At 35.5% G+C, this 15,651-nt stretch overlaps 1 protein-coding gene across 8 annotated transcripts in view; it reads right to left on the reverse strand.

Annotated features, from left to right (window-relative positions):
* The window catches only part of BCAS3 (BCAS3 microtubule associated cell migration factor), a 376,438-nt gene that overhangs the window by 287,135 nt on the left and 73,652 nt on the right, over positions 1–15,651 (reverse strand). For all 8 annotated transcript variants that reach the window (XR_012996666.1, XM_076354322.1, XM_076354320.1 and 5 more), the window contains exons 12-13: positions 10,150–10,320; positions 116–209 (exon numbers count right to left, since the gene is read on the reverse strand). Coding sequence is in view for 7 of the 8 variants with exons in the window: in XM_076354322.1 (XP_076210437.1) it covers positions 116–209; positions 10,150–10,320 (265 nt within the window). In the remaining variant the exon portion in view is untranslated. The remainder of the gene's footprint in view (positions 1–115; positions 210–10,149; positions 10,321–15,651) is intronic.

Here is a 15,651-nt window from a genome sequence, read left to right on the forward strand (position 1 = left end):
GCACGTACCACAGTGGTATTTGCAATTCCTCTAAAGCAATGGAACACATACCTATGATATTTTACTGTCTTCATCTTGTTTACAACTATCACATTAAAACAATAAAATAACTTACCACTAGGGTTAAAAGCCATGCAGCAAATAGGCTTTTCATGTGCAGGGAAGTGGGCCACAATACCATCACTATCAGAGTCCTCACTGACAAGTACCTGCATAATAATAATAGAGACAAAGGAAGGTTAGGAAATAAAAATACACCTAAGAAAACACCAACTTACTGATACAGGAATTGTTTTATAAGATATACACAGTGGTATGAATTAGAAATAAAACTGCATGTGAACTAAACACAAGCAGTCTTCTGTATTTTTTTCAGATAGAGAGACATGAAACACGCTCAAATAACCTACTATTAACTAGAAAGGATTATGCACTTTATACCTGGATTCCCTATTTATTTATCCTATTCAAATAAGACAAAATAGAAAAATATTACTGTTTTGCTACATAAAGTATTAATGGCTGCATAGAAGCTTATTACAAAAGAAGTCTGTATGCAGTGCACCAGGAAGCTACATTTAAGGTTTCCACCGCCGTTGGCTGAAGCAAGGGTTGTGACCCCTCTGTAGGTCTATAATCGAGAGGGCCTATTACTCATAAATTCGTGACAGGAGCTCTCCCGCTCATTCAGCTCTCCTGTGGACAGGAGCTCTCATTCCACCAGACTCAGCAGCAGCGTGCAGTGGGACTAACGTAAGGAGGATCGGTGTGATTACACTGAAGAGCACACACAGTTCTTTAACTGTAAACAACAAATTATTTTCTCTAAGCAGTAACAAAAAGAAAAAAAAAATCACATAATAGTAAGAAAAACAGGAGATACCACAGAGTTTTTCAAAGAAAAGGGAATATTTAACCATCACATAAATCAGTATTTTCTTTGGGAGGATTCAAAGTATACATGGCAAATGAGTGGAAAAACGGACCAAAAACCCAGTCAAAGAACGTGGTTTTGCTTTCCACCAGTTACATAGGTAGGAACACTACAGCTTGCATCCTGCTAGTAAGTGGCAATGGACTTGAGGTATCTGGATTTCCAAACGACGCAAGAAGTGCTAAGGACTGGGAGTGTGTATGAAAGCAGCTGCAGTACGAAATACGCAGCTAACAAGAATTTTCTCCATCTTGAAATTGCCTCAATGGACATTAAACAACAGTATTACAAAGGCTGCCAATCAAGACCCCTTAAAGAAACCATGCTGTCATAAAATACCTTCTTGTGAACAAAAAAGCAATTCAAAGGTAGGAGAGAGTTTTCACAACAGAGGGAAATTAAGAGGAAAGGGAAATAGCTGGACTAAGACCTGTGTTGCGCAACATCTTCTGGAGAAAGGGACAAAGGATGAGCTTTTAGTTTTTCAAACAAAAGGCTATTTGAAGTTGATAAAACTACTTGGGCCAGTCAAAACTAAAGCTGACTGAAGACATACAGAAGGACCTCCAAAAGGACACAGTATTACCAATGTCTAATTGTATGAAAAGAAGATATTCTTAGACTTACAGAAGAGAACAAAAAGATGTGGGGACAAAACATATGCAAGGGCTGAAAAAGTATTTTATTCATTGGTTACATCATGTTAAAGACTAAATTAAGTAAAACGATGAGAAAGATCTGTCAGAAAAGCACTTAATAAAAGGGTTTCTGTGGTAAGCAAAAACCACCTTCTTAATAAGATAGTGCAAAATTTCCCATTTCAAGTTCAGAATAATTTGTCTGCCGCTTCCAAAATAATCTGAAAGGTTTTTAATACTTCCTATTCCTAACAGATATCAGAATAATTTGAAGATATTTTTATGCTTCAAAAAGAGAAATCATCTTTAAATGTTTAAAGTAGTCACGTAATATGGATGAAGAGGCCTGCGCCTGACTTACTTTAAATGTTCAAATTACTTGGCACTGTCACATAAGCACAATTATGGTTTTGCTTTCCGTTGTCAGCATTTCGTGCTTATTCCAGAACCACTAACCAAAGGGTCTGGAGATCTTCCTAAGAGCTTTTCAAAGAAACAGTGTTCTTTTCTCAGCCTATATAAAGTGCACTAAATAACTCCTATACATCATCTTTTCACAGCTTCCACTTTTAGGTAACTTGGTCTTATCCTAAACATTTTGCTCTAATTAGAGATAAATGATAATGATTAAGTAACATCATAAACCAGCCTTACAAAAGAAATAGAAGGGTTTTTTAAATCTAGTCTGTTAAACAAAAATATTTAATCTAGAAATGTGTAGGTATCAACAGTATCTAAATCATTGCTAAAAACAGTTACATATTTCACATGCATCATCTTCTACAGATTAATCCAGTAAACTGGATTAATTCAGCATGTGATTTTTTTTGTTTTTAAACTAATGATAAATGCACCACTGTTACCATCCCTGCAACATAAAACCCCTATTCAACAGCCAGGGAACACTCTGGACGACCTTTAAATATTTTTCCTCTGGAAATACAGTACAAAGTAAAAATTTCACAACATTAAGAATTGTGAAACACCTCAGACGTACCAATTTGAGAATACAATAAAGCCCAAATCTATTATTTGTATGCTATGCTAACTGTTTCCATGCTTTAAAGTGGTTTTTTTAATCACTGCTTAAAATTATCTTCCTGGAAAAACCACCTTTGTGTTTAATCTAAAAGGAGTTTTTCAAAACCTTCACTTTTCACTGTAAAAGCTGATTTTCAGATATAGCAAACCAGTCCTTATTTTGGCTGTTATACAAGTCCATTGTTTGTGATAGAAATACAAGGAAGAAGAACTTATCAGCATAACATCCAATCAAGAAAGAAAAGCAACTGTGAGCTTGTGGATCCTGAAAACCCTCGCCTGCCACCAAGCCTGGCTCATGCAGCACTTTCAGACTCAAACTAAAATATATTAGTCTCCTGCATTAGCCAAGTAAAACAAGCAAACAAAGAAAGTAAAAAACACGCCTCCAAAACACCTTCATTACTCAAAAATCTGGAAATCCTTGAATAGTGGAGAATCTGAAACTCAGGTTGTGATGGTGCCACACCACCTCCTTTCTTGACATCTGGTATCTGTCACTCCCTACCCACTGTGGCCACAGAGTAGAAATGCTTGCTTGTGGAACGCACACATGGAAACACACTTGCTTGTGCAAGGTAAGATGAAGTTGAAATAAAAAATGTTCTTAATCTTTTTAAAATCCACATTAAAAAAAAAATCCTTGTGGAACAGCAAAGAAAAGAAGTACTTCTTTTAAAGTCACCAACTTGTATTTAAATCTTCAGGCTGTACTGCAAGATTTGTCATGTCCTTCCCCTGCACTTTTGCAGTGGACAGTTGGGAAAACATACATCACTTTTTACAATTTCAACACTACAAAGGAAGGGGGGGGGCGGAATCAAAGGAATTGCAGCAGTTGACTTAATTACACCATCAACCACAGAAGAGCCTCTTTGGAAATGTCCCTTCCAAACCTGCCACAACACAAAAGCCTGGTTCACATGCCAACTTAGAGCTTGCATAGCTTTAAAATCATGGTAAGATTTTCACCATTGTATACAACTTAAGGAAAACAAAATTATGCTGATATAACACAAGATGCTTTATACTGGAATACATTATTTTCTGTATTAGAGATCTTTAAATGGATATTAACTGCCTCAGTACAACAGGGTTTATATAAATTTGGATAGATCAAATAGCACAGATTTCGTGCAGACAAGGATGAAGACCAGAGCTGTACAGTAATGAAGAAGTATTCAAGGCCTCCGCTACACAGGCGTCACAAATTTTAGAAACACCACTTCTTACAAAGGCTGAAGTGGAAGACGCTATCTGCAAAGGTGCTGGAGAGAACGATGTCCATAGGCTAACAAATGGCACATTACATCAATACTGACATTGTACAACTGGTTCTTTTTGACCAGTTTATGGTTTCTTACCACTGAAAAGAGCGGAGTTGGAAATTTTTCTTGGAAGTCAAAGCAGTGGTACAAATTGCCTAATAATGCATGCAAGTGCTGTCAAAAAGCTCGAAGGAAGCAGCTTATTCAGCTTCCCGACACACAGGGCAGACAAAGCCCACAGGAATCCCAAAGCTGCAATTTTTTTCATCCCAAACAGGCTTCGTTCTCCAAGGTAAGTGGCCTCTAACCACTCTACTATTAAGAATAAAAGACCTTAAAGTCTCTCATTGAAAAAGGTTCATAAATCTTAGCATTACTCTTATAATTGCATAGTCACCGAGGTTCGTAACGATGCAAGGAAGATACTTGAGCAGAGCTCCCCACCGTTACAAACAGAAACACCATTTTAAGAAAAACAACCAACAAGAAACAAGCACTAAGGGTCTTCTACCAAGATGGCCTCGTAAATCTGCACTCAGCCTATTTCTGATGCCCAAATAGTATCTTATCAAGAGAGCTGCCACACGGTTTTCAAAAAAGCTGCCCAGCCAACAGAGTCCGTAGCTGGACAAGCTGAGCCAATGCTGCAGCTCCCTCAAGCCAGCTCTATTAAAGTTCAACAGAACGCTGTAGTTGATCGAAGATGAATCAAGTCCTCTTTATCTTGCTCTAAAAGAGAGGCAGACAAAACACCTAGGGGATCATTACATTTATTATCAGAAAATAGTGTTTGCTTTGAGGGCAAGAGATAGCTGAAGCCGAAGCTTTTTTCTCCTATGCCCTATTTTCCTTCTTTCGTTGTATTTTCCATACAGCTGAACAGAAGCCACTAGTAATTATGACTTCAATTATTTTAATCTTTAGAGGCAAATTACACCACTTATCCCAGTGGAGACATGTTTCTAAATAAAACATGAAAGTAACACAAATAAAAATGGACACAAATCCAATCAAGCAGGTCCTACCCAATAAAATTAAGAAAGAATAATCCCATCATCATAAATACAAATAGGTTTGGCAATATTTATAAATATGAGTATTATGCAATATAGAGATCTTCGCATGTATACTTATTAAGATCTCCATTGATTTACATAGCTGAAGTTAGTGCAGCGTCCGCTCCAGTTCGTATGCACAAAAACCAGCCCCCTCCATACCGACCCCCCCAATCAGCCTCCCCCAACTTATAGCTAAGGTCAAACATCAGTGGAAAAGGGCTAAAAGTGATAAATCTGTGGCATTAACTACTGCACTCCTTTTAATAGAATCCAGCATAAACTCAAAACAGCCTTGTGCTCAGCCTGAACCATTTATCTGAGACAAAAATGTCTTCTTGACAAAAAACAGATCTCCTTTAATAAAAGTAAGGCAGACAGTATTATGCTCTGAGGGAATCCTGTTGCTCTTTTTATATTTATATATAAAAAGAATTCTTCTGTAATACACGTAGATATAAAAAGTGAAGAAAATTGATGCCAAATATATGAGCATTAGAACATAAAATTAGCTTTTGTGAAAGCTGTTCTTATAAATAAAAGCACTGGTGTTAATGACCAGTGGAATTACGTACGTAGTTAAAGTTTTATTATTGAATACGTTTTATTCTTTTAGATTCTTTCTGCTTCAGCCAAAGTTTCACAACAATTCTTGCTCCTGATAAGCATCTTTATTTGGTTCAATTGTTATCAACTCCTTACCAAATGAAAATGAACTTTTGAAACTGCAGCAGTCTGCAGTTTTTTCTGAAAATTCCTCTTTAATGCAATAAAAAGTTAATAGGGAACAGAAAAAAGCACCAATCACATTTTAAAACATAAAAAGATCAACATGTTATCTTATTTCTGTAAGTTATTTTTAAAATATTTCCTCAAATATTTTCATGTGATTTGGATGATCTGTGAAAGCAACACAATGCTATCTCATCAATCACAGCGCTCTATCAAAAGCATTAAGAATAAAGTTTTGTATTTTTAAATGACTGCATATTTCTCTGTCAACGAAATGTTAGATGTTTAACAGATTTACATTCAGTCACAAAACTGGCGACTTTTGAGAAAGGTCATTATTGCAGACTACATGTGGGTGGCCTAGTTGATGAATTAATTAAGAATACAGAAACAAAGGTTGAAAGAAAATAATTTTTCTTTAAAATTCAAGCCACTAAAGTCTTACACATTTAATTCCAATTATTGAAAAAGAGGACATCTGTACAGCTTTAGTTTTATCCATTTCAACTAATTAACAGATTCAAATAAATAGTCATTACATCTAACTGAAAAGTTTGCTAACACTTCATTAGAAGGAAGTTTAAACAAGCACACAACCTTGTTAACATATTTTGGTTTACCACAAAGTTACTTGGGCATCTTGATAACTATTTTTACTCCCTTTACAAATATATCGTGACAGCCAACTTCAATAATTATACGTTCCTTTGCATTTATTTAATTACTTCATAATTCGAATTTTCTTAAAGTACCACCAATTTTGAAAGTAGGAGCTATCATATAAACAACTGCTGGGTATGAGATTTCACTACAATATCTACGCTCATAAGGTTTATTAAAAATATTTTCCCTACAGATTTAATCCAGCAAGATTACATTAGAAGGTTTCTTTGGTCTTTAATTGTATATTTTGCAGTGGAAGCTAGCATTTCAACCTCTGCCATAGTAGTACAGTATATTTGATGAAATGCATTGAGTTCCATCTCGTGTTCATTATACTGGTATCTTTGAAATGGCAGATATAATAAAAAAATAGTGAAAACTTAAAGCTGTAGTTAGTCCTTCTGGCTTATGTCCAAAACATGTTCCTTAATCGTCCTACTGGACGATAAATTTATATGTTCATACACATGCACAGAGCAGCTCACTCCATCTTTAAAAACTGTGTTGCTATGCTCAAAGTAAATGGACAAGCACACGCATCATTACTTTGCAAGCCTATATATATATATATATATATATATATATATAAAAAAAACCCTGCTCCCTCACTGAAAAAAGTGCTTATTTCTCCTTCAAAAGGACACGCTTGCTTGCCTTAGATTTACTGCCTTCTTTTTCCATTTTCCTTCTCTTTTTAGAAAGATTTCTTCCTTTTTTTACTGTATGTTATCTTAAAGATATATTTTATCACTTGGAAATTGTTTTATTTCATTACGACACCCAAATTCTAAATTAGGCTGTGCAGGTAGATAGAAATCTTTATTGACCTGAAGGAGGTGAGGTATTCCTTTTACATTAGGAGTCCACTGATAAGAAAATAACTCCTTTCTGCTCCTGAAATTCCTCTCATTTATGATTAGGCTGACAACCTCTGAAAACCATGCACGCACATACAAATACATTTACATAGTTGCTAGACAAATCTCTGATGAAAGGGATGCAAGGTTTTCAAACTGTTAATTCAGTCCAGAAAACTCTTGGTAGGCATTACTAATTCTTGTGGTTTCCCAGTCAGTTTAGGAAGACCGATGCTTGCAATGGGCATAGCCATCCAGCAGCATCCTCATCCAGCAGAAATGAAATATTCCAAAACAGGCACCTTCCTCATAGGAGGAAGCAGTGTTTCTTTGTACCCACCTAGACCTCTTATTTCCCACCTGGAATCTGAAAACTGGGATGATAAACCAGTAACTTTAGATAAATCACTGCCACACAGCATCAAGAAAACCGAGACTGAACTATGCACGGCATTTGCTATACCACTGTACAGCAATTACTTTCTCTAAAATACAGGTGAGGCTGCACTCTGCATTAGTCGGTCTGCTCAATCACTCTTCTACTTCAACCAGAGCATCAGTAGTAATGTACTTTGGATGACTGCTATCAGCAAACCAATTTGCCACAGAAGAGTAAAATAATTTCAGAAATTAATACAATGAGGAAGAATCAATGTAGCTCAGTCATCCAGATTTCAAATCAGCACAATGCTTAACCACGAGTTTATATTGAAGTATACGAGCAATCACATGTAGTTAGTTCAATGAGATTACTCGCACCATTTAAAGGTCAGACTTGCTAAAACGCTTTCCTGAACTGAAGCTTCAATCAATTACGCTGTAAAAACTAGCCAGGACTACCCAGCTAGTACAAATACGTGCCATCTAAACTAGTGTGTCATTTCTTGCAGGCTCGCCTGCTTCCACCAGTACACAAGCACAGGATCCCTGCCAGGCTCCTTGGGACAAGTCAATCCACACAACTGCCAAAATCAGAATCTACCACATTCAAATGAGGCTGTGTGCGCAAAAAGTTACGTTTCCACCTGGCAATGGAAATACAGCTAGAGTGATGGACAAGAACTCAGTGGGGATTGCGAGCACACACGACACTCCTTGCATTAGAAGGTTCTTTGCTGGGGCAGTGTTGAATGACAGTCTTTATTTAGACCATGTACAAAGTCTATTTATTTTTAATCAACTTTCATTTTGCTAGATGCACATTTCAGTAAGAAAAGATTGTTAAAAAGTCTTCTGTTAGATTTTCGTGGTACAATGTAAAAGAAAGATTATTTTATTTTTCCTGGGAAAAAAAATAATGCTAATTCTGAAAGTAAGTCTCAGCATTGAAAATAAATTATTAATTTAATAGCATTTTAAAACTTCAGATCACAAAAATACGAATGCAAGACATACAAACAATTAGGATATTAAACTTAGAGCCTCTTTCCCTAGGGATTCAAGACAAAAATTATTTTACTAGAACTGATGGCTTATTTATATTACAGCAGCAGTATTTGGACAAGGCAAGCGTTATCATTTTTACAACTGCTTTTCCATAGTGCCCTTTAGGCTTGATAGCTCCCTACTATTGTTAAGGTCAGAGGACAAGTTCATAAAGCCTCTAAATCATACATAACAAGACTTAAAAACCTAAGATATATCATTTTTTTTCCCTAGGCCTATGCAGAAGAATCAAAGCACAGACAATGGCCATCAGAAATAATGACCGCATTAAACAAGGCTTCATGAGAAATTTATGAAGCAAAATTTTTCTTTTTTCTGGCAGAATATGAAGAGCCAAAAGACCTTTTTTCTAGGAAACAAAACGAAACCCCAATGGTCAGAGTTATTTTAAGACCTGACTCTGTAAGACCTTAAGTAACATACGTTCTTTTGTCCATTCTCCTCTTTTTTTTTTTTTTCATTTTAATTTTGCAGGAAAAGGCCTCTAATGTTATATGAACACTGCCCTTTCAATGTGATGTCACTTGGTTGAGTACTTCTGAACTAATTCTCAGGAACAACCACAGCTCAAACTACATACTGTTTTTTTGTTTGATTTGTTTGTTTGTCTTCAAGTAAAACATTTTATTTTCCTATCAGGTAAGAAAAGAAAATAACTTGACTACTCATTTGTCATGAATACCTTACTAACTTACCTGCAATACGCACCATAAAGATATAGGAAAACAAGAAAAAAGAAATTGTTTTTTCTTTTTTAAATTCAATAAATGTGAACATTAGGAAAAATATTTTACAAAATAGTTACAGAATAATGAAGTCTGCAGGAGTCTTGCATAAACACTGATTCCAGGACCAGACACTTAAAAAATGAAATGATTGGTAAAAACAAACAAAAAAGACATGGATATCTTTCTCCGTCATAAAGACATCACAACACACCAATTTAAAGTTTGTGATAATGGTATGGATTTTTCAATAAATTTTGTCTGACGCACTGTACTGTACGTTATTAGTAAAACACTACATATGCCTCACAAAACAGTGTCACGCTTGATTACATTTTAGTTTTGAAATTTATGTAAAATTATAAGCTTTTATACTTAATATCCAACTTCACTCATCGTCTTTTTTAAACTGGAATTCAACAACTCACTGTATTTCTAGACAATTGCATTTTCCAGCCACATTATATATTAATAAATATAATCAGACTACATATACATTTCAACTGATCAGCATAAATCAATGTCAATTATGAACAAGTGTTAGAGAGACAAAATGTGACACTTCACACTTGATGTTGTCAAAGTGTCACATAAATATGTTCCAAGGACAATATATACTTTGGCTTAATTTCAGTCCCAAATAGGACTTTATCACAGCTGCGTGTGTCTGTAAAAGTTTTTGACCTAGCAAAAATCTCCACTATTTTTCATTTTCAAAAGCACAAAATACGTTTTCCTGAGACTTTCATGAAAATGAAGGCACATTCTGATTCTGTGCAAACTGTATTACCTGCCCTTCTGCAACTGTCTCTGTATCAATGATAGTGATGATTCCAGGCACCAGAGGACTTCGACGAATGTTGCTATGAGCTAAAATTTCTTCTTCACTTGCTCCTGAAGGCAGCGTCCCTGTCAGCTGCGTAACTACTTTCCCAACCATTGTAAGTCCAGTCTTTATCGTCTATAAAAAGAAAGAGAACCAATAAATAACGTTTAGGGCTGTTTTGGGGAATCTATCTTGAATTTTTTCTCAACACAATTAATGTAACTAGATTGCGCACACCAGAAGCACACAAATGTTTTTATAAGTGATATATAAGCTGCAAAAGGCTGTATGTAACAGAAATACCTTGAAAAAATTTAGCATCCTATCAATTTGAAGTATTCACCTTTATTTTGGCATTAAATGCTTCCAAAACATTCTTGAAAAAAAGTATTTTAATGTTGTCTAAACATTACAGGTTTTTTTTCCTTTCTTTAACTTTGTTATTTACTTATTCCAAGAGGTACAGAGCACGGACAGTTAGAAGAATCAAATGATGAAGCCAAGATGGGTATGCATGGAAGGCAGTGTTACACAGAGAAATACTTACAGCCCCTAATGGTTAATGCTGAAATAGTTATGTGTTCTGCACAAGTGCGAGAGACAAAGAATTTGGCCTTTGATAGATATGACAGACACGTTCATTTGTTTCTCAGCAATTATGCCTTTTGCAGCATTAAAACTGAATATGGGACTCAAACCCAGCAAAATTAAAAACGCCATACTCAAGGTACTGGAAAGGATAACTCTGTAGAAAGTACATGCATATCCCATTAAAAATAATGTGACTTTCCACAGTCTGCATGTTTTCCAGACATGGGTTTGAAAACATATTCATTGCACCAGCTTTTATTATCTAAAGATGCTGAAGATTGTTTTTATGTTATTTTATTTGGAGAAAGCGGGAGAGTACACACAGTAGGAGAGATATAGGTTTAAAAAAAAAAGCCAAACAATTCAGACTATAACTTTAAATACTTTCTCCTTGAATCAAGGACTGTGCCTTATTTGCCTATAAAGAATTGAGTAGATTTATTATGCAATATAAATAAGAAATAGCAAAAAAAAAATCAGAATGGAATGACACTGTAACAAGCCAATTCTTAACTAAAAAGACAAGCTAAGCTGCCTGCTAAATTGAAAAGGAAAAAACTGTACAGATCACAGGCTGAAACCAAGAAGCAGCCGCAAATCAATTGCAACTGCTTTGTTTAGTGCTAAAATCTCAAACTGCAGTGATTAGAAAACACATTAGTGTTCATCAATTAGCAGCCAAACGTTTGTTTTAATAATTCATAGGAAATGACTTACACAAAGTCTGTTAGTGTGTTGTCAGGAAAACCTCTGAAGGGCCAACAGAATTAGGCGCCACACTGTATTGATGGCAATATCTAGCCAGGAAGCCTGATTAACCTCTGAGATGCCTCAGCTGATGTACTTACCCCATTAATGCTAATGGAGATACTACCACTTAAAATCGAGCCATGCCTTTATCATAGGAATGTCTTTGGGGTTTAAAGTCTTTAGTAATATCCTGCCATTTGTTTCTTATTATTTCTTTTTATACTCAGATACAACAAATGAGAATAAAAAAAAATTTTAACAGTGGCAAATTCAGAAGACTGAAAAATGTAACATAAAGCAGATAATGGTATCCGAGGAATAGACTTAAAATAGACCCAATGCCATCAAAAGAATACATTTCAACAGACACTTTCCTTACAAAAACTGACAAGGCAGTTTACTGGCCAATAGTTAAAATCATATAAAATGCACTGGTAGCTTATACAGCAGGAAAGAGAAATCAGTATAGAAGTACTATATGGCAAAATACCTATGCAAGTTAAAAGACCAAGAATTGTAATTGACCAATTTTAGAAAATATCTTTAATATTATAACTAGAGAAATTGGATGACAAAGTGCCAACTATAAATTTATAGCTCTCTAGAAAAAAATTAAACATGCTTATCTAGCAAAATGAATTACCATTACATTTTAGAGTAGACTATGACTGCAAGACTACTGAGACGTAATAGGTGTACAAAGATGTGGCTGAGGCCATTAGCTCAGAAATATCAGTGCAAAACCATTACGGCACTTACTTCTTTGTGCTATGTGTATATTTGCAAAAACTTCTCTGGTAATCTTTAACCTTTCCCATGCCATATCAGCTGTCCCCTCTATCCATTAGAGCTAATGACCTTGCTCTCACATAAGCTGTTAGTACTCATTAAGAAGTTATCAGGTAACAAGAGAAAACAGATGCAGCCTTTGCTAAATCACTTTACCACTACAGGATTAAAAGATATGGAGAAAGAATCAACTAAAGAAGTTATGAGGTGAGAAGAACTTGGTTTATAATTTGATACTAAACAGTCGACAGACCAAATATATTTTAAATTAAATAGGTTAAAGTTTGCACTGTCCCAGTTCCTTTGTCATTGATGGGAACCTGCCAGTGCATACTCAGTGAAATTTTCTTATAAATAAAAAAAATACTTGATCCCGTTCCTTTTGTAAGCAATGATGCACATTGTACAGACACAAATTATTTGTATGCTCACGTGTACCCTCTCTACTTAAAAATAAGACTGTTCACATTCATTCAAATATAAAGAAACATCTAATTAAAATAAATGTATGCACTCATACCTCACTTAATTGAAAAATAAGTACAACTTTAATTAGATGAGAAAATTAAAATGCATCATTTGGTGCCTGTTAGGCTGCTTTGTTCCAACAAATGTCTTGCATCCTTTTAGTGACAAAACAATATATTGTTCCTGTTTCTCATAATAAATACATTTTACATGATTTATTTGTTTACAAATGAGAAATCTATAGAAAGCAGAAAGAGATATCAAAGATACGCCTTGGTAATCAACAATATGAAAGCCTCATGGTTAGTTTGAACAAAATGAACAAACAATCAATTATAGATTCAAGTTCAAACTAAATGTTTGTTGAAATGCTCATGTTTCACAAAGATGTTTCCCTTTCCTGCTCTTGCCCATATTCTGAAACGAGGTAGGACAGGAAATCCATCTTAAACAGCATGGCAAATTTGACCGCTAGGAACACATTATGATGGAGAAGGTCTGCATGAGCACCACTTGAATAGAGTGAGTTGAAACATGACTCACCCGGGGACATGTTGGGACCAAACCTCTCTTCAACAAGACGTACAAAGAAACCAAGCACAGAGACATACGAATGTCTTTTGCTATGTCCCCTTCCTTGCTGCATCCAAAATGGATAAATATGGATAACTATAACAAGCAACTTCACATTGAATGCTTATTTCAAACCAAGCACCTGAATATTGTCCCATCACTAATACTGTTAAGTAATAATGGGGTTTATTCTCAAAGATATTCTGTGTCCGTTCTACTGTGTTTGTTCAACTGGAGTGAAAAGATTCTTTATCCTGTAAGGAACAACATTTTCATTTTTCCAAATGCATCAATTTTTATCTCTGCTAAACATTAACCTAAATTGAAATCTTGACACATTTTCTATTTCCAGAAATTTTCCGCTTGCCCAAATTACAGAAATTATCAAAGCTTTTTAGAACATGAACAGACAGAAAGCCACCAAACAAATGTGGGGAAAGGAAAATAAGACTGAGCTAGGAAAAAAATGCATGTGTTTTTTCCAGCAACAGCAGAAAGCAACGTTCTTGCAAGATGCATCTAAGGAGAAACAGGAAAAAGTTCAATGTTCAAAATAAAGTCCTTCTAGGAATTAAAAATCAAATGGGAAGATGATGTAAAGGAATTCTTCATAATGTTACCAGAATAACAAGAGTCTTGCACCAGTAAACAACACACTCCAACATGACCACAATTTTGACCTCGGTATTCTCAGTTAACGGGGGAGCTTCTGACTCCTAACTTCGTTGATTAAGGAGGAAATTTATTTGCTGCATCAAGTCTAGTACACAGCAGTACATCGCACTGAGGACAAACCCATCGTTCGCTACCAGGACATTCAAAAACATTTCTCATCACAGGGAATACCATTAAAGTAAGTATTCTGTACTGCCACTGAGACCTTCTACAGAGGATCTGAAAGGTAATTCTCAAAAGTGACCCTGTTGAAATTACTCTTCACTCTCAGCTTTATCTTTCTCCTTTACGTGAAGGTTCTTTCACTTCCTTCAATAAGAAATTGGAACCCAAACAGAGACAAGGCTGTAACCCAAGATAATCTGACAGAACGAGAACTTTTATGGAACCACTTCTGAACCAAAAAGCAGCAGTGTAGGCAACAGAAAAGGACATCCACTTTCAAAAAAGCTAGTACCTCTGCTGATCAAAGCAAACGAATTACAAACCATTGCAGGCTGATAAGATATAACAGCAGCAGAGATTTATAAACGAAGACTTACTTAAGCAGGGAGTCAAGTTTTTGGTGAGGCAATGAGATGGACAAAGAGCAACAGATATTTGGAGTATATTTGCCAACAAGAAAGCTTTTCAGTTATCAGAGATGAAAACTTGCTAGATACGAAGCCAAGATTCAGTGAAATCAGTAGTAAGTTAAACATTTCAGATTTAGTGTTGCTCACTCAGATATAAATAACAAATTAATACAGTAAGGCTGAGATATACTCAAGAGCCAAATCATGCAAATATTTAAAAGTATATGAGTATTAATCTTGTCTATTACAGTAACATCTAACAGCCAGTCAAGAGCAAAAGCAATGTGCTAGGCAAAATACAAAGTAGTATACAGATTGTGCCCTTATGATTATCCGTTTTCCTGACTTTCACTATTACTTTATCTCTGTACAGAGGCTAACAATCTTTTTCTTTCCTACGATTATAAACATATTTTATCTTCAGTAGCTATTCACATGATGCAATATCACTACTTCAGTGTTTGCACACGTTCAGCTTAATGTGGGAATTTCTGGATTGTGATCCTTGGCTAGTACTACTCAGGAGGTAAGGTCATCGTCTTGGTCCTTACTGGCTTTAAAGCTTAGTTATCCACGGTCTTTGTGGGTTAGGGCTATAACAGATATCCTCCTTTTTTAGATTTTTTGTAGTCTGTCAAAAAAAAATTAGACAGAATAGTGCTTAGTCTTCAATCCCGACTGGAATGCTTTGACAATCATTATATGGTTTAAGGAAGCTTTGGCCTGTTGTTCTTCAGTCATGACTAGGCTTGGCTTTGGCAGAAGTGATCCATTTGTAAGATTTTACCACATCTGATCATGCTAAGCCAATTGGTTTTTCAAACTTACCTGTGCTATAAAAAAACATGTTAATAATGCTGAGATTGAAGGAGTATGGGGAGATTTTCCCCCATTTTTTATTTTTTTGCTGACGGTAAAAGTATGCAGAGATACAGCAAGTTTCAGATGTCTTCAGAAGAACAGCAATTCAAGTTGTCCTCAACAATGTAAAAAACTGATTTTTTTTCTCCTCCTGCAGCCACAGTGAGATTGTGTCCAAAGCTAT

Source organism: Aptenodytes patagonicus, chromosome 17, assembly GCF_965638725.1.
Source record: "Aptenodytes patagonicus chromosome 17, bAptPat1.pri.cur, whole genome shotgun sequence".
NCBI classification, from domain to species: domain Eukaryota; kingdom Metazoa; phylum Chordata; class Aves; order Sphenisciformes; family Spheniscidae; genus Aptenodytes; species Aptenodytes patagonicus.